Genomic DNA, 26,879 nt, shown 5'->3' on the forward strand with positions numbered 1-26,879 from the left:
CACCCCCATCCACCCACCCCCCATCAACACTAAAGTTTGTTTTCATTTCCATGCCACTTTGAATTTACCTTAAAAATTAAAAATATTGTCAACCTCAAACTTGACCAATAAGCAAGATCCATAAGCAGAAGGTTTTGGCCTTACAGTTTTCCTCAAATTTGCCTGCATTGATTGGGTACTGTGTCCGCTTTGCAGTTGAAAGTTCGCTTGCATCCTATAAGTCACGTTGGCACGTAGTCAGGCCCGTAAGCTACATTCTGTTCAGCATAGTATTGTTGGCGCTCAGAAAAAGTGCGATGAAAACGTAATTCCTACCTTGAACTTCAGAGGCTTGTAAATGGAACTCGCCTTGTAATTTCATAAGAGTTGATCAGGAAATGGACAGTCTTTGCCCAAGTCGTGACGTTAGATGCTTCTCAAGTGTAGGGCTGGTGGTAAGTCTCGTGAAGCATATCGACTTTGTTTGTAGACAATTGAATGTTTCAAACTTATTGACAACAGTTTATGACCCAAAGAGTATACATACCATGTCATGCACCTGTGACACAGTATTCAAATCACGTCCCAAGACCTACTTGACTTCTTAAACATAATGAGCACAATTATATGTTGGATTAAGGATTTACATTTCCCCACTTGACACAGAATCATACCCTTTGGGTAACACTTATTGAACAGTTAATCCGTAGCTGTTAAATATATTTTTGCAAAGACAAACCAAAGTCAAAAAGAGTCATAGTTTATTAAACGCTGTTTAGTCGGTATTGCATCGTACTTGAGTAGTGTGTCTGTGTTATTTTTTTAATATTATTAATTGCTGATCCATCAGGCGAACCCAATTACAGGATGAGGTACCCATAACCCACAACCCAATGGAGCAATGAGGAGTAAAGTACCTTGCCCAGGGGCACAACACCGTGCTGGAGTCTCGAACTAACCATCCTCTGACAGTGAGTCCGTTACTCTAGACCTACCGGGTCTCGAACTCACCATCCTCCGATAGTGAGTCCGGTACCCGAACGACTGCCTCAGGCTGACTCCGTGAGTGAAGAAGCATCGAGTCAAACCTAGGCAGTAAACACAAGAGGTACATCCTATTTACCAACGGAGATCTTTGACTCTATCGTTAACGTCATACTACATGAGATTCGCGATCGGGGGGGTTGGGGTTGGGGGTGGGGGCAAAACTGTTGTAAACTTCCATTTTACTGCGTATATCATATTGGACATCCTGTGCACCTGTGTGCCAAATCAGCTATACCCGCAAGGCCGCAACTTTAAAGTTGACAAATCAGCAAGTCATAAGTCGAGGGCTTTGGCCCTACAGTTTTTCTTAACTATGTCAAAGTTCATGGAGTATTGTGCTCACTTTGCAGTGTGAAAATTCACTTGCATTCTGAAAGTCAACGTAGGCCCGTACCTTTAAGGACATAATTGTTAGGTGCAGAAAAGTCCGACGGAAAGGTAATTCCTACGTTGAACTTCAGAGGCTTGTAAATAGGATTCTCCTTTTTTTCTTTCATGAGTGTTGATTAGATAATAGGAAGCATTTACCCAAGTCGTGATGCTAGATACTTCTGGAATGTGGTGCTGGTGGTCAAGCCCGCGAGGCAAACCTACTATCTGTGTAATGGATGTTTCAAACTTATTCACAGCATTTTATGACCCATAAACTAAATGTACCATGCCTAGGGCTCTGTCACACCTTGACGATTTAGCCAGCGTATGCAGACGTATCAGAATTCTCTAAAACGCTGGCTTTAGCTGAACTACGATGTATTTTTCAATTTTGGACGTATACATAGCGTATTCATAACGTTCTCACAGGTTAAAAATACGGTTTGGGTATGCTAGACAATTATCTTGACTCATTTCGACTTATGAGTAACTTACAAGTAATGTGTGTGAACGGTGTCAACGAGCGCATACACTATCTCGTGGCCTTAGATTGTAACACTCAATGAATACTAATCGACTGGCCATAACACTAAAGTTTGTCTTTATTCATCCTTTCGAATTTTCCTTTACAATACCTGCAACATTAAACCTGATAAACAACCAAGATCCATAAGCGGAGGGCTTGGGCATTATAGTTTATCCTATTCCTGCCTGAGTTCATTGATTTTTACTTTGTACTCGCTTTGCAGTTTCAAAATTCGCTTGCACTCTGAAAGTCCATGTAGGCCCGTAATCGGGCCCATAACCTACCTTCCTTTCAGGACATAATTGCAGGCACTACAGAAAATTGTCACCCAAACATAACTACTACTTTGGAGTTCAAAGGCATATCAATTGGACATTGTATTCACATCAAGTCTGAAGACCTGCTTGAGATCAGGTGACATCGTGCGCATGCGTATACGTCTAGCAAAGTTCTGTTTCAAAATGACCTAAAATGTGTGCACTACACACATATGCCGGCCAGAGTGATTTATGTGTGTTGTACTATGACGTCTATACTTATGGTTGTCTTCTGAAATGTATACAATGACAAAAATTATCATACCTTTATCACGAACATTCGTTATAATTTGCCCAGCTTATATTATTGCCTGGGATCACTTTTGGCGACGCAGATTCGATTGAAAGTTCTCTTTATTTGACAGTGATAACGTTGCAAATACTGTTGTACACGACTATGGAGCATTTATTATATCAGGAGTGAGTACAGAAAATCAATCTTCGAATGAGTTTTAAAACCTCAAAAAAATCTAGATAAGTGTACTTTTTCGACTTTACATGCTAATTGGAAACGGAACACATAAGGCAAAACATGATAATAGGTAATCTTTCTGTCAAGATAACTGTTATTTCATTTCACACACAACATTGATTGGATAGTCCTTTAGTTACACGTAAGTTCAGATAAGTATGAAAATCCCTTAAGAGCAAGATGCGCCTCAGGGACAGATATTCGGACTCTCATGATATCTGCATGATATTCTTTCGGCCTAACACTTGCGGTGATCATTCTAAAGCTTACGAAGTAAATAAAGTTTTTACCAGCGACGTTTTGTGAAATTCGGGAAGTTTATTGTTGCTAATAAGCATGCCATAGGAATATCGGCAATTTGGAATTCATATATCAGTAATTATGTCATACCTGCATGGCGCAAATACAGCGATCTGATTGGTCGAGACGCGAAAAGAACCGTGGTATATTGGCGATATACCACGGTTGGCATACCCGCGAGCTCTCAGCTTGAGCAAAAATCCGTTTTTGGCGTTCCATGCCAGAATTTCAATATACTGTTATGATATAATAGCAATAAATCACACCCAGCGACGGTATACCACTCGATTTTGACCAGTTCACTTCACATATGCACTCGCTATCGCTCGTGCATATACCGTATTCCTCCGATTCTAAAACCCCTTGTCAAAGATGTTGGGGGCTGTATAAACGGATGTCACCGCGAAATCGAACGTCGTAGTTAATTTATGCTTATTAATGCAATGTTATGCAAATTTTGTGCCAATTTTTTTTTACTCACGCGAGCGCTGCAGACATTGAGACAACTCATACTTTGTGATATCGACTCATGGGCCATGCTGCGTCGATACTGGCAGTCGAAACTGTACAGTATAAATTAATGGAGATCTACAAGTTTTGAAATTTAGCGTATTTGCCATATCCTCTTTTGCCAAACAATACGATAGCAATAAATGTTCGTATTTCGTATATAGATAATCACCAAGATACTTCGTTGCGCTCCCCAGCAGCAGCTAGCTCCCAATAGCATTGCCGCAAAGGTCAGACAATTGAGTAAAGGGAAAGTCCCTAAAGTTCCCCTGGCTGTGATTGGTCAATTCACGCAATAGGTCAAAGGTGTCAGTGCATGAGGTCAGGGTAAAGTTCTGTTCAGCACATACATACGTAGAGTGTGGTGCACGGTTTCCGTCCGATGTTTTCTATATTACGATTTTCAATTAGCGTACTCCTTAAAAGAAACGATCAATTACACGTTATGAGTTTATTATTTTGATGCTACGGTATGTCGTAATCTGGTCAAAATCTCCTTGTATACCGTCGCTGGGTGTGCTTTATTGCTTAATTATTCAGTAATTTATATGTCTTGACCCCGATTTTTATTCTTGATTTTGAAAAAGCATGGTAGAAAGTTCCTTAAGGAAATTTTGAGTTAAAGTTTGTCTTTCATTTTCGAGGCGAGAACTACCCTAAACTTCAATCAAAGTTAGCTGTACATTTTCAAATGCGTTTCTTCGAGTGGCACTTGGCCACTTACTTCTTTCATTCACCATGAGCAGGCCATGTTGTTGGGTCTATAGGAGAACTTTTCAAGGATGTGTAGGTCGAGATTGTAGTTTTGGGTAGCATGTTGATTCAGAGAAATCTACCCAAAAACGGATACCAGCCGCGAGGCGAAGTCCAGTCCGTTACTTGTTAATCTAAAGTGAGACTGATGGGTCTTCATTCGAAAGAATATAATAAGCAAATGTAAAATCGACAACCCGATTGCAAAGTTCGTGACGTCTCTAGCAAAAAGAAAGCTGACTTACATGTTGAATAAATTGTTAAAACCTCATGAGATGAAGGGGAGTCGTCAATAAAGTCAAATAGTTGTAATGAAGGCCTCATTTGTAGAAAAGACATACAAAAGTATCGCCAATCATGGCACCAGTGATCAGATACGACATACGATAACCTTTACATGAGATGGTATTTTATTGTACCGACTTTTACATCGACACATCCACACAAATCCTTGAAAAGACACCAAATTCACAACTCTTGTTTGCAAAATGATCAATAAAAAGGTCAATAACTTCGTTTTTTATCAACGAACCGCCATTTAAGTAGGTTATTCATGGACTCTCTGTAGTCAGCTGTCATCGACAGGCAATGGTATTTACCTTCATTTGCAAAACCATTTAGTCTCGTAATCAATACGGCATTCTCCTTCATTAGAAGTGCACGCTTGATATCACTGTTTAGCTTTCTTTATTCAATATGTTGTAATTGATGATGGGTTTTGAATTTGACCGTTCATTTCCCTACATTTTCATCAGTTTGCTCAAATTTATAGATACTGTTGTTTCAAAGCACGAAGATAATTCTGCCAGGAAGATCATATCGATACTATATTCTTCTAATACGCCTCTGTTTTTTTTTAAGTTTCTAAGTTACAGCGTACGATGTAGTTACTCCATGACTCTACCGTACACAGAATAATTGAGTATGATTTCAGGGTTTTAAATAATGTGACATACAAAGCAAGCAAAATTTATCAGTCTACTTATGGTCCGGTGTAGAAAAGTTGCTATACTGTACAAGGACACTTATGTAAGAAGTCTGTACTTTAAGGAAGAAGCTTTATTCCATATTATTGACCAATAGACAAGTATGCATAGTAACGTTGACAACTTAGATGACACTAAAATGTTGAAGTGTTATTACTTGTGCTATACAAGAATTACTATATGACAGTGACATGTAAACTAATACCAAATATGAAACAATTAAATAAAAGATTTTATGCTAAAATTGCTTTCGATTTGGTCAACAACAACAACAACAAATCTAGTTTACATGTACAAGATTAAGGCCCTTTGAATTAGACACCTAACTATGTATAAAGTTGTGGTTTCCCATTCAAATAGCGCGAAAGAATGCTAATTACCCTTTCAGAATTCTATCCTTTCTATTAAAATCTTTCATGGTAAGATTTCCAAGTGATAACATGCATGGTAATGCTCGAAATTAAGTAGAGGGGTTTCGCTCCCTATATTTTGACGTAAAAGTTTATCATTATTTAAATGTACACGCGAAGCATTAATTATAGTCGTTATGATACTTATTTAACATAAATCTAAAATGGGTATTTCAGTGAAAACTTCCAGATGTTCTATGCAAATTTTAAGCTTCTTGGCTTGCAAAGCAGAATATGATTTTGTTCGATGATTGATGTTACACAGTCGAATTAAAGCAGGCACTGTTATTGATAAAAGCATGGAAAGGTGTCAGGCTGGTACTTACAGGAAGAGCTGCAGTAAAACTCAAGCATCAAAGATAATTCACGGTCTCTTTTAAGGTTTCCTTTGAGGTCATCAAGTAGCATATACAGGCGAATGAGGAATATAACCATCACCCTAATTTGATCTTCCATATCATTTCCTTTGAAACCCTGCAATATTCTTCTTTTCTACAGACGTTACATGCCAAGGTGTTTGGAAATACCAAACTCAGCATACAACTCAAGGTTACTCAGGACGCTATCACAATATGGCTGTAGGTGTTGATAATGCTCTTTCCAGCGCTTTAGGAAGTGTTCTACCTAATTATCTCAATTTGACATTACCATGGCACTCGGTTCATTTCATAAACTTCAAATGTTTAAAAACATCGAGCGGCCAGTTTATTGCAATAAATGGTTTTACGATACTAAAAAGGATGCAGGATTACATTGGCATAATGTTGCAATTAAGTGCTAATGGTTTTCGTATTATCTTTGTTGCAATTTTAAAATTGCATTTTTATGACAATTTCTCAGCAAAGTAGTTCTACTTGCATAGCTAGCTCCGACACATAAAATTGGAATCGGCGGGATTTTCTATTCATTTTAAGAATTTGTGTTTAGGTAGAAGTTAGAAAGACACATACATAAACTTGTAGGATTAGATATTGGGAGGAACTATGGAATATGACTGTTTTTATATTTTACGTTGTTCGGCAGTTTGTAAAAATATCACAAAGACTCTTTTAGTATGTCTGGCGCTACAGCTGCTTTAGCATTTGATGCCTACCTATAGCTTGAAACCACAGACTTGTTGGTTTTCAAATGGATTTCTTTTGTCTTTATTATTTTTTGTCCCCTGTTATTTCATACAATTTCGTAGGGCTATTAAACAAGTATACATAGATTGTGATACAGATATTACCTTATATTTGTGTAATTTCATTACCATACTCAAGTTAAATGTATAGCTACCGGGTCCATTACTTTTTATACGTTTTATATGCTTATACCCTACTTTTGCTGTAAACGAGACCAATATGTCATACTTGCCACATAATAAACAAAAATAAAATGCTAATGAACACCCCTTGCAAGTACAAAAAGATCTAAGACTGAAACATTATACGAAAGGTGGTGAAATGTCCCCTTTATTGATGCTTCTCATTCTATGATTAGGTTTTTAGCTAACCAACGGTGTGGCGGCATCCTCGGCAGGAGCGGTCGAAGCATCTCCCCCTCCAATGTTAGCAGTTTCGTCATCGACACCTCCGCCATCATCCCCTCCGGTTCCTTCTACATCTTCCGAAAGAGGCTATTTTGTAAAGAAAATGAGAAAATTAATCGTGATGTGAGAACAATTTAAATAACCTGTTGTCTTCAACAAAACATTCTCTATGAGGCTTGATTCCAGATATTTTAAATGTAGCTGACAGGTCAAAAAACGTGTCTTTTCAAATTATTTCAGTGGATAAATTTATGGCAATATGCTTACGGACAAAATGAACGAAAGCGCGGGAACCGCGATGACGAATTTCAAGACATTGGCAGTTCAATTAATTTAAAAATTACCCAATGTCCATAATGCAATAGATCAATTAGAGTACATAGGTATTAGACAAAGCAGATGTTTCATCAGTGCAAGCAACATTGGATGATATTTTATGACCGGCAAATTTGAAGAACAACGTTGACTTTTCGACTCATATGAAAATTCGAAATATGCGCGGAATTCCGAGTCTCCGTTATATGGCAAGGTTCAAGCTATGTGACAGAAATATGTGTTGGCGCTGTACATCTGCATTATGTGAGAATGACTGAAACATACTTACCGGGGCCTTCTCCGGTTTATTCATCCACTTCGTTACGGCATAGAACACCAAGGCGGCGATCAGGACGAACGGAACACACAACGAAACGCTGATGATGATGTATCTGGTGAAACTCTTTGCATTAGCTAAAATGAAATAAATCAGGATGAACAACCGCATACACAATTATAGAATGCCTTAAAATAAAAGAAAATGATGACCATCTGTTTCAATTGCGTCATTCTTGATATCAATGTATATAACGAATGATATTTATACAATTTTCTTTCTAGGAAAATATTCGTTAGGTTCACATTACGGTTTAAACTTGAGATCAACTGGTCAACTTACGAATTAAGGTAGAATGCGCATTCGGGAGAGATATTCGGACAGTCAACTTTTAAAAATAATGCTCCGTTCTATCGCTTGTCGGGGGTTAACTTTAAAGCTATTTGAGTGAGCACAATTTTTCATCTCATTTTCCTTTTAAATTGAACTTCTTTTTACCACAGTAGAGTTAAAATAGGATTTCGGCCATTTTCAGTTTTAGTTTCTCTAGGGTGTTTACGGTAGTATGCGCCTCGGGGACTATTAGTCGGACCCTCACAATTTTTAACTATTTTTCCGACCTGTCGTATGTGAGGGACCACTTTTAAACATCGTAAAGTAACTAAATTATTACAGTTTCAGTGATGTAAACACCAAAAAATAATTTTATTCCGGTAGTGTAAACTCAGTGGTGGCGGCCATATTTTATTCCAATATCGAAATACATTGAAAATGCTAGATGGACACGTAAACAAAAGTGCAAAGTTACAGAATTTAATTAACAAGAATACAAAAAACAAAGTAAGTATTTTGTTCGAGCTAATCCGCAGTATTTTGTCAGAACCTGCTGTCTCTTCACATTGTACAAGATATCTGCACAGTGTACATGCCAGGAAATCTTCTACGACGAGAGGAGCTTGTGATATAATTGAATGAAAATTAAAATATGAAGAAGGATAATTCATACAAACCCTTTGAGACAAACATTATCCATTGATTATGAATAAACACGGTTCATATGCAAATATTGCCATTCACATTTTGTAATTTGCTGCGCCAAAACAGATCAAATCTCTTCTTGTATAACTCTCGACTTTAACAAGACAGTTAATTAACCATCATTTAATATAATTAGCTACGTATGGAGTTCATGGTTGAACTTGCCTAACACTTACGTGAACATCCAGGTTGAAAACCAGTTAGAGAACTCTGGCCCTGGGGACAAGGCTCACTTTGACCTGTAAGGAAAATTAAATATTACGTCAAAAGAGGTATAATTTACGACATGCTCTTCAAACAAACACCATGGCCGTCAATACACACTTTAAATTTGTCAGTTTCTTCATTTATGTTTCATGTTTAACTAGTATGCAAAACATGACAACATAATTTGATTATTAAGTACCCTTAAAGCTAGATTATAAACGCGACTTAGGTTACACAAACTTCTCGAATCAACTGAAATCAATGTTAATATTGCCGCAAAGATTCGGTTTCTGGTATAGGTGAGGTAATCGATTAAAAAAAAGAGCATGCGCACAATAATCGCTCCCTTGCATGTTATTCTACGTGTAGTGAGGGCAGTGTTCCAATTCAAACGATGTCGAAATGTAATGTCGGTAAAAAGTAGACAACTTTCAGTTGCCATATTGGGTTTGCAAACGACGCTGTCGGCTGATCAGTAAGATACTTAAAAAAAGGATTTCGAATGTAAGTCGGCGATACTTGCCCCTAAGCCAAGGAAAACTGACATTTAAGCAGTATTGGGTGTCAAGTTGGGAAGATGGCTTTGTAATCAATTACGTTTATTCCATTAGCTCAATGAACGTGGATTTTTGAACAATAGAAATGTTGTACCGACTGTAAAATATTGACACAAGATGTTCTACATCTGAAAACAGGAAACAACGTGCTACATGATAAAGGTACCCAGTTATTATTCTCAATTCTGACAGAATTTTACTCCATTTACCGTATTAATTGCATGTTAAATTACAATTCTAGATACGCAAAGAAAGATGAGCCGGCATATTCTAACTTAGTATAATTCTAATTATTTCAAACTGCATGGTAGAAACATCCGTTACCTGCACAGTATCCCACGGGACAGTCCACAACTTGTTTCAGTTTATAGACGGTGAAATTGCCACAGTTTTTCACAGATATATTTACGCTTTCGTCACAGCAATCTTCGCCACCTGTAAACGGAACACTGCCGTCAACGATTTGAAAGAATTTTCACTTATATTCAGAGACAGGGCATGAATTACATCCTCCTGTAGCCCAAATGACTGAATTATTTATTGCGTCATAATCTGTGTTATTACCGTTTCATTTATGGCAAGAACACTTTTGGCGTTTCGTTATAAGAATTGCTAGATATTCTATTCGTCGAATGGTTAAAAGCCCTGTTTGCTCACTTTCATTCTATCTGTTATGTTCGCAGTGAAATGAAGCTTTCAGGGATAGATGGCCGGATCAAGCACTGAAGTAACTCTTGGATTTCGAAGATATGAAACATGAATAAGATTACGAATGGAATGCTTGAAGTAAAAGCAAACGTATACCAAACAATAATTCCTTGCAACCCAATCTCCGAATCCTCAACTTGCCAGCTACGCACTTTGAGGATAGAGCTTGTCAATGTGTATTATTTTATTCGTCAATGACTCATTGCGGCATTAACATCACACAGGAAAATGTACTGGTTGGCTGAATGGCTGATCCATAATTATCCATATGCATTAATTCATGCGAATAGAGAATACCTTTGTTTATACAGGCTTGAACGATGGTAATGTTGTCGTATCCTTCACTCTGACCGGCAAGCCATATTGGATAATCAGTCCCACACATCCCAAGATCTACACAAGATGTAGGCATGTCTCCACCATCGTCACCAACAAACCGGTACCATCCCTCTTCAAGGTCATCGTCGCAGGTCGGTTCAGTCGAATTCGGCCATAGAAGGTAGCTGAACTGTGGACTCCTGAACGTCGCATTAATCTCTGTGTACGTATCTTCACTGCAAGGGTCGTCTACATTATGGGGTATAGCACAGAGTATTATTTGACAATTTATATCTACAGCAGTTGCATTCACCTTGTACGTAATGGATAGTATTTTACATGCAACATCAACAATTGTACCAGTGTTCAGTGCTTATCTCTAGTAAATGATAAACGACTTTGTGCAGAATATACTATAGTCTAGGAGACATTTTGCAGACCTAAGTGATCGCGCGAGGGAAGAACATCAAACATGCTTATAAAAATAAAAGATTATGCTATCAGCAATCACTGGAAACAATAAATATGGTCAGGAAGAGCACATAAAATAGACATCTTCTGCACAAAGTAAAGAAAGTAACAATTTTTTTGAAACCAATGTACACATGATAATAATTATATAACTAAAGAAGAACGCTATACACAAAGTATACTTTTTATTGACACTAGAGTGTACAACGTTGGATTTGAATAGAAACCTAGAAACTTATATAACTATATCGCAAATTTCCACGTTGCACGTACTGAAATGAAGACTTTGCCGTTGTACATACTTTTCAAATAAGTTCTGTAAAATTTGCCGACTTCAACGGAGTGCTTCTTCTTTGCTCCATCCATTAATAGCTCTGGAAGAGACCAAATTTTGAACCGTTAGAACGCCAACTTTACATTAATACTACACTGTAAAAATAGCGGACGCTAGACGCGTCTTTACGCGTTCAAAATGTACATGTCGGTGTTCAAATTTGAACGCCTAGTGTTCATATTGTTAACACCAGTGTTCATAATATTAACAATGATGTTCTAAACCTGAACACTATGTGTTAACAACCATCTCCTTCAAGTGTTCAAAAACTCAGCATCACAGAAATTTCACAATACTGTGAAACAATTAACAGTCTTTTGTGTTTTTACTTTACAATGGCTATATTAAATTTACTATTGCTTCACTGTCAGGTAAACGTACACGGATTTTGGTGCAACGAATTTCACACTACGTGAAAAATATTTCCAGCATACAATTCCTGAAAGCATGTTTTTTCTAAAAAAGGAGTATACAAAATAATTTTACACGTTTATTACGGATTGAAAGTTTAAAAATTAGAAAAGAAAATCAGAAAACCACCATAAACGTTTTAATTTTAACATCGGCGTGCAAGAGGCGTTCTACTTCTAAACACTTGGTGTTCAAGTTTGGTGTCTTTCCCTATCCCATGATGCATCAAAACGTCAAAACGGAAGTTGCGACATTTTTCTTGTAAGCGCACCCTGAAGTCGTGATCGTGCGGAAGCAAGACCAGAAATAGTAAGTTTCCTCTCCAAAATAGTAAAAGGTATTAGATTTTTGAAGCATCTATATTATCGTCCTTTGAAATTAATTGTATTGTACCTTGAAATAGCTTAACTACGTGAAGAAACCTTTTTTCTTTCGTGGCTGCTATACCAACAGCTAGCTGTGACTACGCAGTGGTACTTTTGGCCATAGCCTATCGATCGATCTCACTCAGGGTCATCAAAGCACAACTGTAGCGATAACCCTTGACCTGAGCGCGATCGATACGCCTTGCATAGTACTGCTGCGTAATCACAGCTAACACATGTCTTTTAGTAAACACAATCGCATGTAAAACATCAGTTAAACATCGTAGAGTATACAATGTATTGTTTCAGCATATGAGAGTTTGGCTTTTTTATTTTAATCAGTTGATGACAAGAAGCAGCAAATATTTTGTAACAGTATTGAAGAGAGGCACTGTATATGAAAGTCTCCCCTTTTCCTTAATCTAATCAGCCCCTTGTCCTTCATTTAAAGTTTCCTCTCGCCATATTACCAATTTTTGCATTTTTTCAGGATGTAAAAAGTTGGATCAAACTGAAAATCGAAGAGTTGTTATAGAAGCTGGTGGCACAGATAACGAAGAATATGATTGTACGGGTAGCTGTCTGGACACAAGCTTGAGAACCTCAGTTCATCTCTAATGTAGATTTAAACTTCCAAGGGTCAGTAACTGAATTTTGATAAATTTCTGTATTTTTGTTCTGAATTAATCCAAGCTTTGGTAGCATGCTATGATCAACTAAATGTTGTCGGAGAATAAGCTTTCACAGACGTGTAGTCTCCCTTATTTAAATTAAAGCTGAAAGCGACAGACCATTCAGAGTAAAAATGTCCACTCTGAATTACTGATTTTTCTGAAATTTTCACTCTGAATTTTCTGTCACTTTCTGCTTCAATTTTTCATCATCCCCCTTGCATCTGATGAAGGAGACTTCACGTCTTTGAAAGCTTATGCCCTTGTATTTTTTATTTGATCATAGCCTGCTACCAAACCGTAGATTATTTTGTATTGTAGCTCAACACGTCTCTTGTACTTAGCAACTGGTTTTTAGCTTTGCTGTCAGCTAAATAGGTGGACGTGTAGCATTGTCCTCAAATTTGTACATCCAAAGGTTTTTCTTCAAAACAGCCTGTACGAATCCTTTAATATTTGGATTACAGGTCCCAAGGGATTACCCTAATCAGATATGTTCAAATTATGATGAAATATGCAAATTTATATTTTTGAGGCTAATTTTGCTATTCTTTGGCAAAAATCTTCTTCTCTTTTACTGCCGTCTTCAATATTTGGTAAACATGTCCCTAAAAATGACCTTAGTCAAATTTGTGCTAGTTGTGATGAAATATTCAAATTTTTATATTTCATGGCAATTTTTGTCATTTTTTGGTCAAAAAATCTTTACAAAATCTATTTCAAAACTGCTAATCGAACAGCTTTGATATTTAGGACATAGATCTCTACTGATAGTCTTTTTCAGATTGTTCAAATTATGCAGAAATTTGCAACTTTGTATTTTTAGGACATTAAAGACATTTCAGACATTTTAAGACATTAGGGATTACCAGAATGTGATATATTTAAGTTATGATGAAATGTACATTTTTTCATTTTAAGGGTGATTTTTACCATTTTTGGTAAAAAAATGTATAAAAATTAATAGCAGGGTACACCAGAATTTGAAAGGTCTTTATGAATATGTTTTAAATTTCTAAGAAGTATATTCTCGAAATGTCACCCATTATTTCAGGGTTTATTTAAAGATATTACAAACAAACAAACTTTTTGTTTATGAAGGACTTTTTTGGACAAGGAAATAGGTTTTACCCTGCCAAGGACCCACTTTCCCCACTTTCTGCATGTTGTGCCTTACTGTGACACTTTGACAACTTGACATGTTGTGTTTACTTTAGTGTGGACCACTATATACCATGTGCACCAGAGAAGCCTTGACTAACTTCTTTTTTCTTCAAAATTTACAATTGTCTATACAAGAGGAAATGTCTTTAAGAAACCATCTTACAAAAATGGAGTATGCATTTCATAAATATACGTCTTTTCAACACAATAAGTATGCCAAATTTTGAGCTTTTTCAGATGATTTTTGTACATTTTAAACAAGTATGAACATAAAACGTCATCCACAATATGGTGATTTTTATTGCTTATGTTTTGATAGGAAGGTGTTAACACTATTGGTTTTTTCCTCTGACAAACTTTACATACAAAGTTGCAATGTTTATTTGCCCATTTTACAGTAAATTATTGTATTTTACTCTAGAAATGTTTCGTGTTATTTTAGAATAAAATAATTTTACTTGATATCAATGGTCTGTAATTTTATTTCAAGGCTTGAACACCCCGTGAACGCCCAAAATTAAAGGTGTTCAACAAGCGCGCATCATGTGTTCTAGCCTTTAACACACTTATCGTTGAACGGCGTCCATGCGTTCAAAAAGTGTTACAGCCCTTTGAATGCGTAAAAGCGTTCAATTTTTTGAACACATTTCCCGTGCAACGTGTGTTCAAATATGGAACACCATGGTGTTCAATATAATGTCTGATGAACACGTAGCGTTCAAAATCTGCACACGTATGTTCAAAAATTGAACGTTGGTTGAACACGTAGTGTTAAATTTCTGAACGTCTAGAGGCGTTCAAAAAGTGTTACAAAAAGGCGTTTAATTGGTGTTCTATCCTTGAACACTTAACTTTACCGTAGTATTGTTATCGAGTTTTTCCCGATATCCCTGGCCATCGATGTGTTACCGGCCTACAGTCGCTCAAACCTGTAGATCCTTTCTCAAATAACCACATTATGGTTTTACAGATGTACTTTAAGTCTGAAAGTTATACATATACGTACACGTGCTAAATCATTTGTGCATCATGAGGAATAAGTACGCTGTACATATCGCAATATGAATCATTGTTTCGGCATAATGGACCAAACAACTGACGTTTCGTATCACACAGTCAACACCCCCTTAATATTATGTCCCTTTTCTTTTGTAAATCAGATTGTTAATTTCAATATGTGTTTGTTTGCATATGCTTAAATGTGCATAACATTATAATTGTGAACAGTTACAATAACTGGAGCAAAAGTAAACGGTTCAAAACAAGAAGTACAAATTTGCATACGCTACTCGATACCTACCACTGTTTCCGTTTCCTTCATAATAATGGATATCAAATATATTTGGATAATTCGGATCACCGATTTCTTCGATTTTTGCACCAGTTACTTTATTGGCCCTGTAAAGCTGTGGGTCATAGTAGTGGGACCAGTATATATGGTCACCGATAACTGCTAAGCCATAGGTGTATGGCCTGTCTGAACTTATCAACACTTTGTGTGTTCGCTTCTCTAGGTCGTAGACTCCAATCTGATAATAATCACTCCAGTAGAGTTTATATTCTGTAAAGTGAAGAAACAGGACAATGCCCTGGTATTCAAAATTCACATAAACGAAGTGAATATTTCCTTCTGATATCGCAGCAGCAACGATATGTGCTATGTTCAAAACATGTGTTGATTTTGTAAAGACTACAATGATTTTTGACTGAAGTTGTTGGGCACATGATGATATTGGCGTCAAAATGAATAACTATGTCTCGAATCGCTTTATTACAGTGAATCGAGAAGTGGAAGATAGTTTGTTCACGTTGGCACATACCATTTCTATCCAGCGCCAGTCTGTATGGATACTCAAGACCAGAAAGTAGAAGTTCTCTTTTGCTACCATCCAAATTCGCCTTCTCGATTTTTCCTGGACTACAGTCCGTGAAGTATATGAAGCTGTAACAGAAAATTTACACCCATAAGTTGAAATTTGTTTAAGCAAAAGTAGTAACTATACAGTCATTATGAAACCATTTTGTCTTTTTGTTACTTTTTATAAGTGGCCTTTGGAAGGAATATTGTAATATAATACTTTTCTCACACTTACAATTTATCTTACAACATTACCTTCATCATCGTCATTATCATCATCATCATCATCATCATCATCACCATACAGAATAATCGAAATAAAAACATAGCCACATGTAGTTCTGTGTTTAGAAGATCAAAAGGTCGTTGTTCATACCTGCCATCACTGTCAACTACGATATCGTATGGACAATTCATATCGTCTGCTATGATAAATTCCCGTGCAGTACCGTCTAAGTTTGCACGTTCAATCCGATGTAATTCAAAGTCCGCCCAATAGATTTTTCTGTTCATCACATCCAGTGCCAAGCCCCAAAGGTCTTTAAAAATGAAAGGAACGGCGAAATTTTAGTTAAGGAATATTTTGAGTTGTACTGATGAAATGTTAGCATGCAGGGTGACGTACTTGATGACGTTATACCTGCAATGTTAATTGCACATCTATAACATGTATAGCTGAGAGCATAAATATAATATATTAATCAATTAAGTCATTTTTTGAGTTTATGCATGGAACCACGGTATCTGAACGATGTTTATATTGTTACTTGTGCATTTTTATATTGTTACTTGTGCATATGCATTTCTTTCTATTTTCAAACAAATATTTTACCGTCATGCCATGCCATGTGTGGTTACTACGCCTACTCAGGCAAATTTGACGTAGGTTAAATCGAAGTTACGTAGCATATTTTGAATGAAAATGTCGATATATTCTGCTCTTGTGCAACGGTCGAAGTGTGTGGTTCAAAAGCAGAGGCAAAATACTTTCCATGTATATTGTTCTCTCGTCCAGACTCGATAACCTATTGCAAGTCTTTTGCAGTGGTAGATTTATTTGCATGGCAAAAGTATGCAAGAAGACCTATTAAATATTATCCCATATACCTTTTTGAAAGAAAACTGTTGTTTTCAAGACCGCGGGATGCAAATTTTTGTGTTGGTCTCAATTTCCGCACATGCTCAAGAGATTATCTTCAACCTTTGAACCGATTTTAACAGAGACTACAAAACGAATCCATCAAGCGGTGCAATTAACATATTAATGGCGATAACCAATGACCAATGGGGGCGATATCAGCGATGACAGCTTTCCTCAGTAAAGCGAAGCTTAAATACAATACATTCAAACCTGCACTAATCTGTAGTGATTAACGATACTCACACGAAATATTGTGAGACACAATAACCTCAGGGTCACTGCCGTTCAGATCGGCTCTGTTGATGGTGTCATAGTCTTGATCGGCCCAGTATACTGTCCTCTCCACGCTGTCAAAATCCACTCCTGTTGGCCTGTCGATCTTTTCCAAATGCAAGCTTGCATATTCAAATGAAGGCGACTGAAGGTTGACTCTCAAAATGTCCCGATTGTAGTAACTTCCGACAAGTAGAAATGAATCTGCTTCGATATCTAGTAAAGTCGAGATTGTCATATAAGTAATTTCATTAAGTCTGAATTTATCTAAGTTGGCTATGTAAACAATTTCATTTACTTATTCTTATGGTTGCTTGCCCATTTTAATCTCATTTTGATTGTAATGTTGTATTATTGTTTTGTTTCCTTTGTATCTGTGGTGTATTATTGTATTCTTTACATGTATACGATTATTCGGAGTATGGCGTAGTTTTTCATTAGGTAACTTGTAAGCGCTTTTTTGTACTGGTGACAAGACCTATCGGGTTTTACATAATGCATAAATAAATAAATAAACAAACAAAATATAGATAGATAAATATATATATATATTATATATAATAAATAAATAAATACTAAATAAATAAATAAATTTTGGTAGGATAAAACGCACAAACTTTCTGTTCCAGAAATGTGCAGCAACTAGGAAGAGGGTTGCCACACATGTTCAGGGAAAAATAGGATTATTAATCATATGACGTCGTCTTATGTATAATAAATCTAAAAATATAGACTTGCAAACAACACAGGATTATATTTTAATAGATAGTTTTATTTGCATAGAGCTTTATTTCGTCTGTATGATTTAGTGTTATCTCCTGAATGTTACTCCCACAGTTAACCCCTTTTCACAACGTCAACTGATAAAATATGACTTGTACCTTGAGTTTCACAAAACATACACTGCATAATCCCACCTGCATTGTTGAACACCAGAAATTTCTGGTCAAAACCTCGGCAATATAGAAGATCAAAAATGTAAAGAATGGATGTCGTACAAGTAGCAACCTCATTTCAGAGATGAAAGTCAATGAACTGACATGAAAACTGACTAAATGCAACAATAATGTTGTTCTAACAAACAATTGTACGGACAAACAATCACTGAATATACGTTATGAACTTGCCCAGACAAAATTTTTCCTGCAGTCCGAGCGAAAGGATGAATTTTGTCCAATAAACATGTACATATATTTACATTTAAATATATGTACATGTAAATATATTTGCATGCATCTACGTGCGTAAGGTATGTATGTATGTATGTATGTATGTATGTATGTATGTATGTATGTATGTATGTATGTATGTATGAATGAATGCGAGTAAAAATAAATGAATAAATGTATATATGCGTATTTACCCATATAAGTATCTATTTATCTATTTATCTATCTATCTATCTCTCTGTCTGTCTCTCTATCTAAAAATTGGTCGAGGTTGACATTTCAATAAAACTTTTGTACGAATTGTTCAAATTTTGTCAACAAACATTTGTTTTCCGTGCGAGGACGTCTCGTGCTCTTTAAATGTACTATAATGTTTTGTCTAAATTAATGAATCAACTCACAAGATTAGAATGTTCTAGATTGAACACATCGTTACCTGTAAAAAAACTACTAGCACATCGCTGTGAATTTTCACCCTGTATAGCATTATCTCTGTCTATGTCTCTGTCTCTAACCCCCCCCCCTAAAAAAAATAATAAAAAATCTAGTTCGCAGCTTCTACATATCGAAAGGAAATTGCCAGTATTTTGTTTGCTCCTTGTCGCCTATTCCGGTCGGAAAGTCAGCTGTTACCGAGATTTGTTATCGGTTTGTGTTAATAGATTATGAAACATCTGCTCATCAACTTATACACCGGCGTTTCTAACGCTGCCAGCGTTTGCGAATGAAACACATTATGAGAACCACTTCTTTCCGATTGTAAGTTACAACTTTAACTCCACTACATAAAATGTTGTTCCTTACCTGTATCACTTTGTGTACGTATAGCAGCAGTCACACTGTGAAGCACAAGAATTGCCACGACGCAGGCTAATACCGCTGACTTCGCCATCATGGCGAAATGTCACCACCTGTTACAGTCAGTGAGAAATCACTTACGCATGATAACAAAGGGCTGTTACATCAACCTGGCATGTTGCCATTTCAAAATTATCTCGGTGATTTTCAGCCAGATTTAGCGTACTTTAGGAAGTATCTTCCTACAACACCACCACTGTTTAATGCACTAGCCTTACTTTTATCCAGTCTACGTTGAACAAGAAACGATATTAAATAAAAAGAAAATAACCAAACAAAACCCAGCTTTCATTAGTGTTGAAGTTGTAAACAAACAATCAAATAAGTACATAAATAGATAAATAAATAAATAAATAAATAAATAAAATAAATAAATAAAATAACCAAACAAAACCCAGCTTTCATTAGTGTTGGAGTTGTAAACAAGCACAGAAATAGATGAATAAATAAATAAAGTAAATAAATAAATAATTGTCTTTTCTCGATAGGCCTATAAATGTATGATTTTTGTCAGTTAAAATTCGGCGTTTCATGAAAGCGAACTATGATCGTGCGAGCGAAATGTCTTGGTATGGTGATATAGAGCTTTTCGGTAAAATTGGCAAGGCGATTAGGCGTCAATGCTTTATGGTAAATGATAAATGCACCCAAAATGATAGAATACAAGAAAAGAATATTTTAAGCTCATATCTTAGAGTTGATTAAAATTGTGCGCCTAAACTTTTCAATGTGAAAGCATGTCATTTGGATAACAGGTTGTAATATCCTTGTACCTTTGTTATGCTTATTTCTTTGTTTGAGGGTTGTTAGCGTTTTAGAGCGCCACATGATGTGCACTTCACCTATTTTTTTATTTGAGTATTAGTGATAATTAAGCACGTTTGATAATGCAGATCGGTCTTCGTCATTAAAGTAATACGTGTCAAATCCATTATCCTGCCATGTCTATGCAACTGTTTTCATGATGCCTTTTAAAGGGGAGATATATTCTCCACGATATTCTTAAAAGACCCTGTGTATGCGTCACCGCTATTGACCAAATCATTACTTTAATAGCATACTCATAGGAAGAAATTGACTACCTACAAACTTGTGTCGATGGAAAGGTAATGTAACACAGTTGCTATTGTTTTGGATATAATAGCAGCCATTATTATATTAAAACAATAGCAGCTGTGTTATATCTGTAATCTGTCATACCAAATTCAAAACAACGGTGGCACTCTGACGAATGCTTGCACCACAGAGCAAATTCCGATCAATATCTGCCGTTTTAAGAAAGCCTTACTCCTCAAGTTATGCTACAAGTAGCGAACACGGGATGATTTACGTAAACCGCATTTTTGAAACAAAAAACGTGTCAAACTAAAATAAGTTACCTGCACTTGAATACAGTAAGAGTTTGGTTTATTTTTACAATTCGCAATCCCTTTGGAAATATTAAGTTGGGATGCATTGGCTTTGCAAGATACTGCATGGATCAAATTTGTCATTTGATAAGGATTCTATCATTAAAGCTCTTAGCAGCATTACCGGAGCCAAATCGTAATGGTGATTTGCAAGGAGAGCAATTTTCGTCCAGTTTGTTAACTAATGTTTGGTCCTTACTGCCCCATGTGAAACAAGACAAGTTGTCAGGACCTATTTGGCAGTCTAGGTTAGATATGCACATATTGAGGTGTACGTGTCCTGAAAGTGATTAACTAGAGTAGGTACCTTGTGTCCATTAATACTATACATTTAATTGTTGCTGTTGCCAAGATACAGCATGGTATGTCAAAGGTCATCAAAAAAGTTTTGGCAGAAAAATTAACCATGATATCAGTATGAAGTAGACTGGTACTTCTCAAAGTTGTTACTCAGATGCATGAAAGTTGCTCAAAGGTCATCCAAGCTCTCCAAATTTCAACAAAACAAACGGTCTCATATTGATAATTATCCAAATGGAGCCTGGCCTGCATACCTTTCATTGCTGAGATACATAAAAATAGGGAATTCCAAATGTAGGTGGAAATATTTTGAAGCTATGAAACTCTTTCAATGTAGTGTAAGTTTTTCGCTGATTTTTTCCGATGCAAAATCATGCTATTTTATGTCAGGCGATAATATATGTGCGTCTTCCTTTGGCTTTCTCAAAGCGTCCATCATAATTTGGCGAGTGCAGCAACTTGGAAGTTCATAGTTGATCTCTGATATTGTAGTTATTTACAGCATTGATGATTTAATTTCATACTCTCAAATCAGGAAAATATAACACGACGAGTTGTATGCATCTAACTGCATTTTGTACACGTAAAAATAATGTCCTCTTAGAACGCACCCCATATTAATGTAGTTGTGCAGAATCATATCTAAAGAGGTATTAGGTGTGTAAATAATAGATGAGAATAACCCGTATAGTAGTCAGCTGTGACAGGTGGCAAGTTCTGATACTCGTATTATGGCTATCCAGTGTGAAAAATATCATCTTATGTGGTATGATGGAAAGACGATTTTGAAGACCAGAAACTTGTGATGTTTCTCATTACGTAAGCAGGAAAAGTACATGAGTGGTAACGTTAGTCGCTTTAAAAAGACTCGTAATAAAATGTTTCTTTATTTTCAATTGTCAATTAAATTTATTTTTCATTGTATGACAACGAAGATGATGTGAATTTAAAAATAATATAGTACTAAAAGATCAAGAATCAAACTACTACTGTAACATTAATATTCAGCACTAAAACAATAAACTATTCTGACAGAATTCAGATAAAAATAGGTTATCTGACATCGCAATACCAATCTTTGGTCTACACCAAAAAAAAATCAATAAACACTATAATGAGAAATATGTATAAATAGGCTTAACAAATAAATAGAAACTGTATCGGAACAATAACGATTTACTTTTGGTACATAGCATGAAATGAAATTATTACTTAAGCCTGTTAAGAGTACCTCTATTAGGCAGTTTCTCAGTAAATATATGAAAAACCAAAGTTCTTAAAATGCAGGCAAATGATAGATTTCTATTGTAGTTTTTAAAATGCAAGCAAATGATAGATTTCTTTTGCCCTTATTCAGCATCAAACTATCTAGATTACTTTCAATAGCATTTTACAAACATCGCCTTCAAATAAATTGTCGATTTGATAATAACAAAACAGTTGACAAAATGTTTATGAAGTAAAAAGACTATACATTTTAAATCAAGACTACACATTTTCAAATAGAATACTTCGATAAGGAATACATTGGTTTGAGACAAATGAAGTTAACCACACTTATATGGTATGGACGAGATAATGAAAGATGCTTTGGCTTGATAAAATATGAGATTACGTTGTATGCATTTTTTCTTGTTGATAGAACCTAAGGCTAGCCGATGTTCGAATTTGATTCAGCTGTACGCACTTTATTATAATTACATATATATGTATATATATATATATATATATATATATATATATATATATATATATATATATATATATATGATCAGTGGCTTGGTGTCAATTCAGCAATGTATAGTGCTCGATGCGTTTCCGCAGGGCATAGGTATTGCTAGACGTGGAACGTATCGTGATAATATATCGTGATATCGTGATATATATATATATATATATATATATATATATATATTTATATATATATATATAATATAATAATATACATATACATATACATATATATTATATATAATAATATATATATATATATATATATATATATAATATATATATATATCATATACCTGTCCCAATATTAATTACAACTCGATTTTACAAATTACAATGGAAAAATAGCAAGATGAATACCCAATTTTACTTTCTGTAAGATAAAAGTTATAAAATAGTCCATATATCAAATAAGATAATATTTCGTACAAGATAGAGGAAATAAGTAATAAAGATACATTCAGTATTTGCAAAAGCCCTTTTCGTTAGTCCAAATATTGAATATTTGATCCATAAGTGATAATTTATAAGTTACAAATTATTACTATAGTTAAATGTGTTTGAATTGCTCTGTTGCTGACAATGTACCCATGCCTACTTTGACTAAGTTATATAGCATTTTCAATTTTTGTCATTGAAAACAAAATTCCCCTGTTTATTTATTAAAAGACTGTTGTATCATGTAGAATTTACAAAAGGATTCTTTGTTGCTAAAATGTCTACTCCTGACTGATGAATTGTTGGCACAGCTTGGACATTAATTCACTTCCATGAAACGAGGAGATCCGCGAGCTGCATTTGCGCATTTTCATTCCAAGCCTCCAAATTCGCCTCCTCGTTTCGAATGAGGTATGGGGACATGTGCCTCACATCGACATTGATGTAACCAAATTCAGATTTATCAGTCGTGAACAATGGCAGACGGTAGTACTTATAGGAGTGGTGAGTCGGTAGGCTGATATACTTGGTAGCACTGAGGATAATTGTCCCATCTCGTGGTGCTCTTACATGGAATTTAATCCACAAGCCACCTTTTGAGAGTTCATATAAGGGGACATAAAATATCCTATGAATTCTGCCACCAAAGAAAGTCCAACCATCCTCGACCTTCATATTACGGGAGAAGTGACCTTCGACTTCAACAGTTATATTTGGCTCCGGTGGGATGAAGAAAGAAGAAGAGGAGATGACCTGAAGGTCAAGAAGAGATATGGAAAGGATATCTCCTTGCGAATGGTCAGGAATGACACGAAAGCCAAGCTGAAGACAAGAAGATATCTCACCCAATAATTTGCGTAGCAAGAAATCAAACGCTACTCCTGTTGCCAAGTTATAACTCATGTCCTGTCTCAGAAAGATCTTGCTGGACTCCATAATACTTTGAATCAGAGGCGTACCTTCTAGGCTTTTTAGTCTAGTCTCGGATCGTCCTGATATTGGCTCTGGCAGATTAGGGGATTTTGCAGCGACAACAAGTGATTGTTGAACCCTACGCACTATCGTGTAAAGTTTTTCCAGAAATATGTCATAACCAAAGGTGTTCAGTAAGCGCTCCAAATTATTTGAAGAAAGATCAACCATCGCCTTTGTGACATTGAATGCAATTTGCTCAACTTGTGTTGAGCCTTTAGTAATAGGCAACTCTGATGCTAACGATAAAGAAACCTCTCCCATCACCAACTATGTACTCAAACAAACCAGTTTCATCATTGGGCTCGAGAATTAGGTCAAACAGTTGTTCATCTTCATTAGAAGATTGGTATTGTTGCACTGATTCTACTCTAACAGGACCCTTATAGTCATTAAGTAGGTGGCATCCCACTTGGAGCGTCCCAATACCAACATAGCCTATTGTTGGCACGTCATTGATAACTTGCAATGGAGACACCGCAAGATATCGTGGCTCTGGAAAGGATGTTTCTTCCTTTCCATTTGAAAATGGATGCCCACTGGTAAAGTAAAAGTCATGGTTATTGAACCCATACAGAACTCGATCACCTCGGTAAGGTGTTGTCACTACCATGACCTTCTGAGATCCTGATGGTGTCCGGACAACATGCCCAGGTCTTATGTCTTTTATTTCTCTCACAGAACCGTCCCCCATCAATACTTTAGTATTGGATGAGAAGCAGGAGCTCGCGGCTGACCCTCTGTAAAGATTGCCCGGTTGCGAAGTGGCTGTAAACTCGAAGCAGTTTTCTTCACTTATGCAAACGGCCTTATTGAGCCCATTACTGGAGTGCACACCCTTTCTAATTGACCCGGTAGCGCACTATCATCGATATCTTCATGGTAAAGGTGATCTGGTCGATACCAGGCCACGTAATGATACCATGAATCGAAGCTGACATTGTTTGGTATATGAAGGTTCCTTTCTTTGAGAGATTTAATGAGTTTTAATATTTCATTGTTACTAGCTCCGAGAGCACTGAGCTTCACCCAATGATGGTATAGCTCCCAATCAGGATTGTCCCATGTCCCCTCAGTGTACTGTTTCATTTTGTATGTAACCCAATATTCATTATCAAGTTGACTAATGTAAACTTCCTTTGCGTGCTTCGGATCACCCGAATACCTCATGAAATAATGAAAAATTACATACGTATACCAAGTTAACAAGCGATCTCTCAGAGATGCATTCATGGCATCTACAGCATTTGATATCTTGTCAATTAGCAACTGCTGGCGGATATCAGAAGTCTGATAATACATTGACTGACATAGCATGGCAACTGAAAAGTCTGTCCAGAATCTATCATCGAGTCCCGTAACTGATGTGACGTCACCTGCGTACGGCGCACTTCTGTAGTCCGGAAAGAAAATTTGACGGAAGGTCTTCCCTTTCGGCATATAGTAAGGTTCCGTGTGTCTTCCTGGTGTGCAGCTCGCCATCTTGTTAATCAAATTTTCTCGTGCAATAGAACCGACAGTATTGCTGTGAAAATCCGGAATGCTCACAATCAGGCTGAAGAGAGGGTCACTAGGACTGAGTGTTAGCCCCATAGTATCCATGACGTTGCTTGTGGCAGGGGAGTCAGACAAGTATTAAATAGCCTGAAAAGTAATAGTAGGGTAAATGGTCATTCTATCTTACAATTTCACAACCAACAAAGACAGATTCTGGACAAAAGACTTTCTTTTTACGCAATTGAGAATCAACTGAGCTTTTGCCATGCATTTTCTTCGGGAAATTAATCCTTAAAATGATTATATAGCATCACAACTTTTAGCTCCCGAAAGATACTATGCTATGACCACGTCAAACATCAACATCGGAAAATATTATGAAATTTACAGAATTTAATATGTGACACCTCGCCATTATCTACCCTGGCAGATCCGATGAAACATTGAATGGCCATAGCTGACTCGGATGTTAGAAAATAGTCAACAAAGCCGTTTAACTAACTTTATTATGTGCTGTCCTTTAAAGACTAGCAAGTTATTTCTTATAATCTATTAAGTTAATTCTTAATTTTTCTCATGGCCACTGAAAGTCTTTCATAGCTTTTTCACGTAAGACTTAATTCCAAACGCCTCGCCCGTAGCCCGAGACCTGCTGTGATTATGTGCAGATCTAGAGTTCAGTGTGCCCTCCCTAGGTAACCCTGTTACCCCTAACAACCACATCACCTGGAATGTAGCACAACATCCTGAACAGAATGGAAGGACTGTGATTACAAGGAGAGGTCCTAGTTTAAAGCGGTGGCTGTGTGAGGTAACGCATAAAACAAGGACTGATATTTCTAAGTAATTAGAGAGAAGGTACAGCACATAGTATGGTATGTGTGATATTTCATTTGCCTATTCTTAATCCTTATGATCGGGAATTATTCGAATGGTGGAAATAACCTAAAACGTTCAGCAATATATTGATGTTTATGAGAATGGAAAATATGGATCCTGAATTAAACGTTTCCACATGCTACATTATGTACGATATATGAGAACAAAGGTTGCTCAAATATCATATGTAAAGGCCTTATCATAAGACCAAACAGTAAATTCCTTATGTCAGGTAAAGTCCAAAACAGCCGATTATTTTATTGATTTTTGTGTGTTTGTTTTCAGATGATAACATTTTACTTCTCAGCTAGGAAT

General features: G+C 36.3%; 2 protein-coding genes across 2 annotated transcripts in view; both read right to left on the reverse strand.

Annotated features, from left to right (window-relative positions):
• LOC139116298 (von Willebrand factor D and EGF domain-containing protein-like) overlaps window positions 1-433 on the reverse strand; it is an 89,580-nt gene extending 89,147 nt beyond the window's left edge. Inside the window, exon 1 of the mRNA XM_070678925.1 lies at window positions 316-433. The gene's annotated coding sequence lies outside the window, so the exon portion shown is untranslated. The remainder of the gene's footprint in view (window positions 1-315) is intronic.
• A 4,882-nt stretch (window positions 434-5,315) lies between these two features.
• LOC139116099 (uncharacterized) lies at window positions 5,316-19,396 on the reverse strand. The gene is made up of 11 exons (XM_070678642.1): window positions 19,285-19,396; window positions 17,282-17,527; window positions 16,274-16,436; window positions 15,860-15,981; window positions 15,340-15,600; window positions 11,397-11,468; window positions 10,603-10,872; window positions 9,922-10,032; window positions 9,010-9,072; window positions 7,808-7,932; window positions 5,316-7,290 (listed from the first exon to the last, which is right to left on the reverse strand). The coding sequence occupies exons 1-11, from the start codon at window positions 19,373-19,375 to the stop codon at window positions 7,159-7,161; spliced, it is 1,656 nt and encodes a 551-aa protein (XP_070534743.1). The 5' UTR covers window positions 19,376-19,396; the 3' UTR covers window positions 5,316-7,158.
• Between the last annotated feature and the right edge of the window lie 7,483 nt (window positions 19,397-26,879).

The sequence above is a fragment of the Ptychodera flava genome, chromosome 2, assembly GCF_041260155.1.
Source record: "Ptychodera flava strain L36383 chromosome 2, AS_Pfla_20210202, whole genome shotgun sequence".
Lineage (NCBI taxonomy): Eukaryota > Metazoa > Hemichordata > Enteropneusta > Ptychoderidae > Ptychodera > Ptychodera flava.

Bases quoted from the DNA above. Each gene is read 5' to 3' on its own strand.
- LOC139116099 (XM_070678642.1), bottom strand. From the start codon at position 19,375: ATGATGGCGAAGTCAGCGGTATTAGCCTGCGTCGTGGCAATTCTTGTG. The intron at 15,982-16,273 runs GTATGAACAACG...TTTCTGTTACAG, and splicing joins GTAGTTGACAGTGATGGCAG to CTTCATATACTTCACGGACT. The intron at 15,601-15,859 runs GTATGTGCCAAC...TTCACTTTACAG, and splicing joins ACTGGCGCTGGATAGAAATG to AATATAAACTCTACTGGAGT.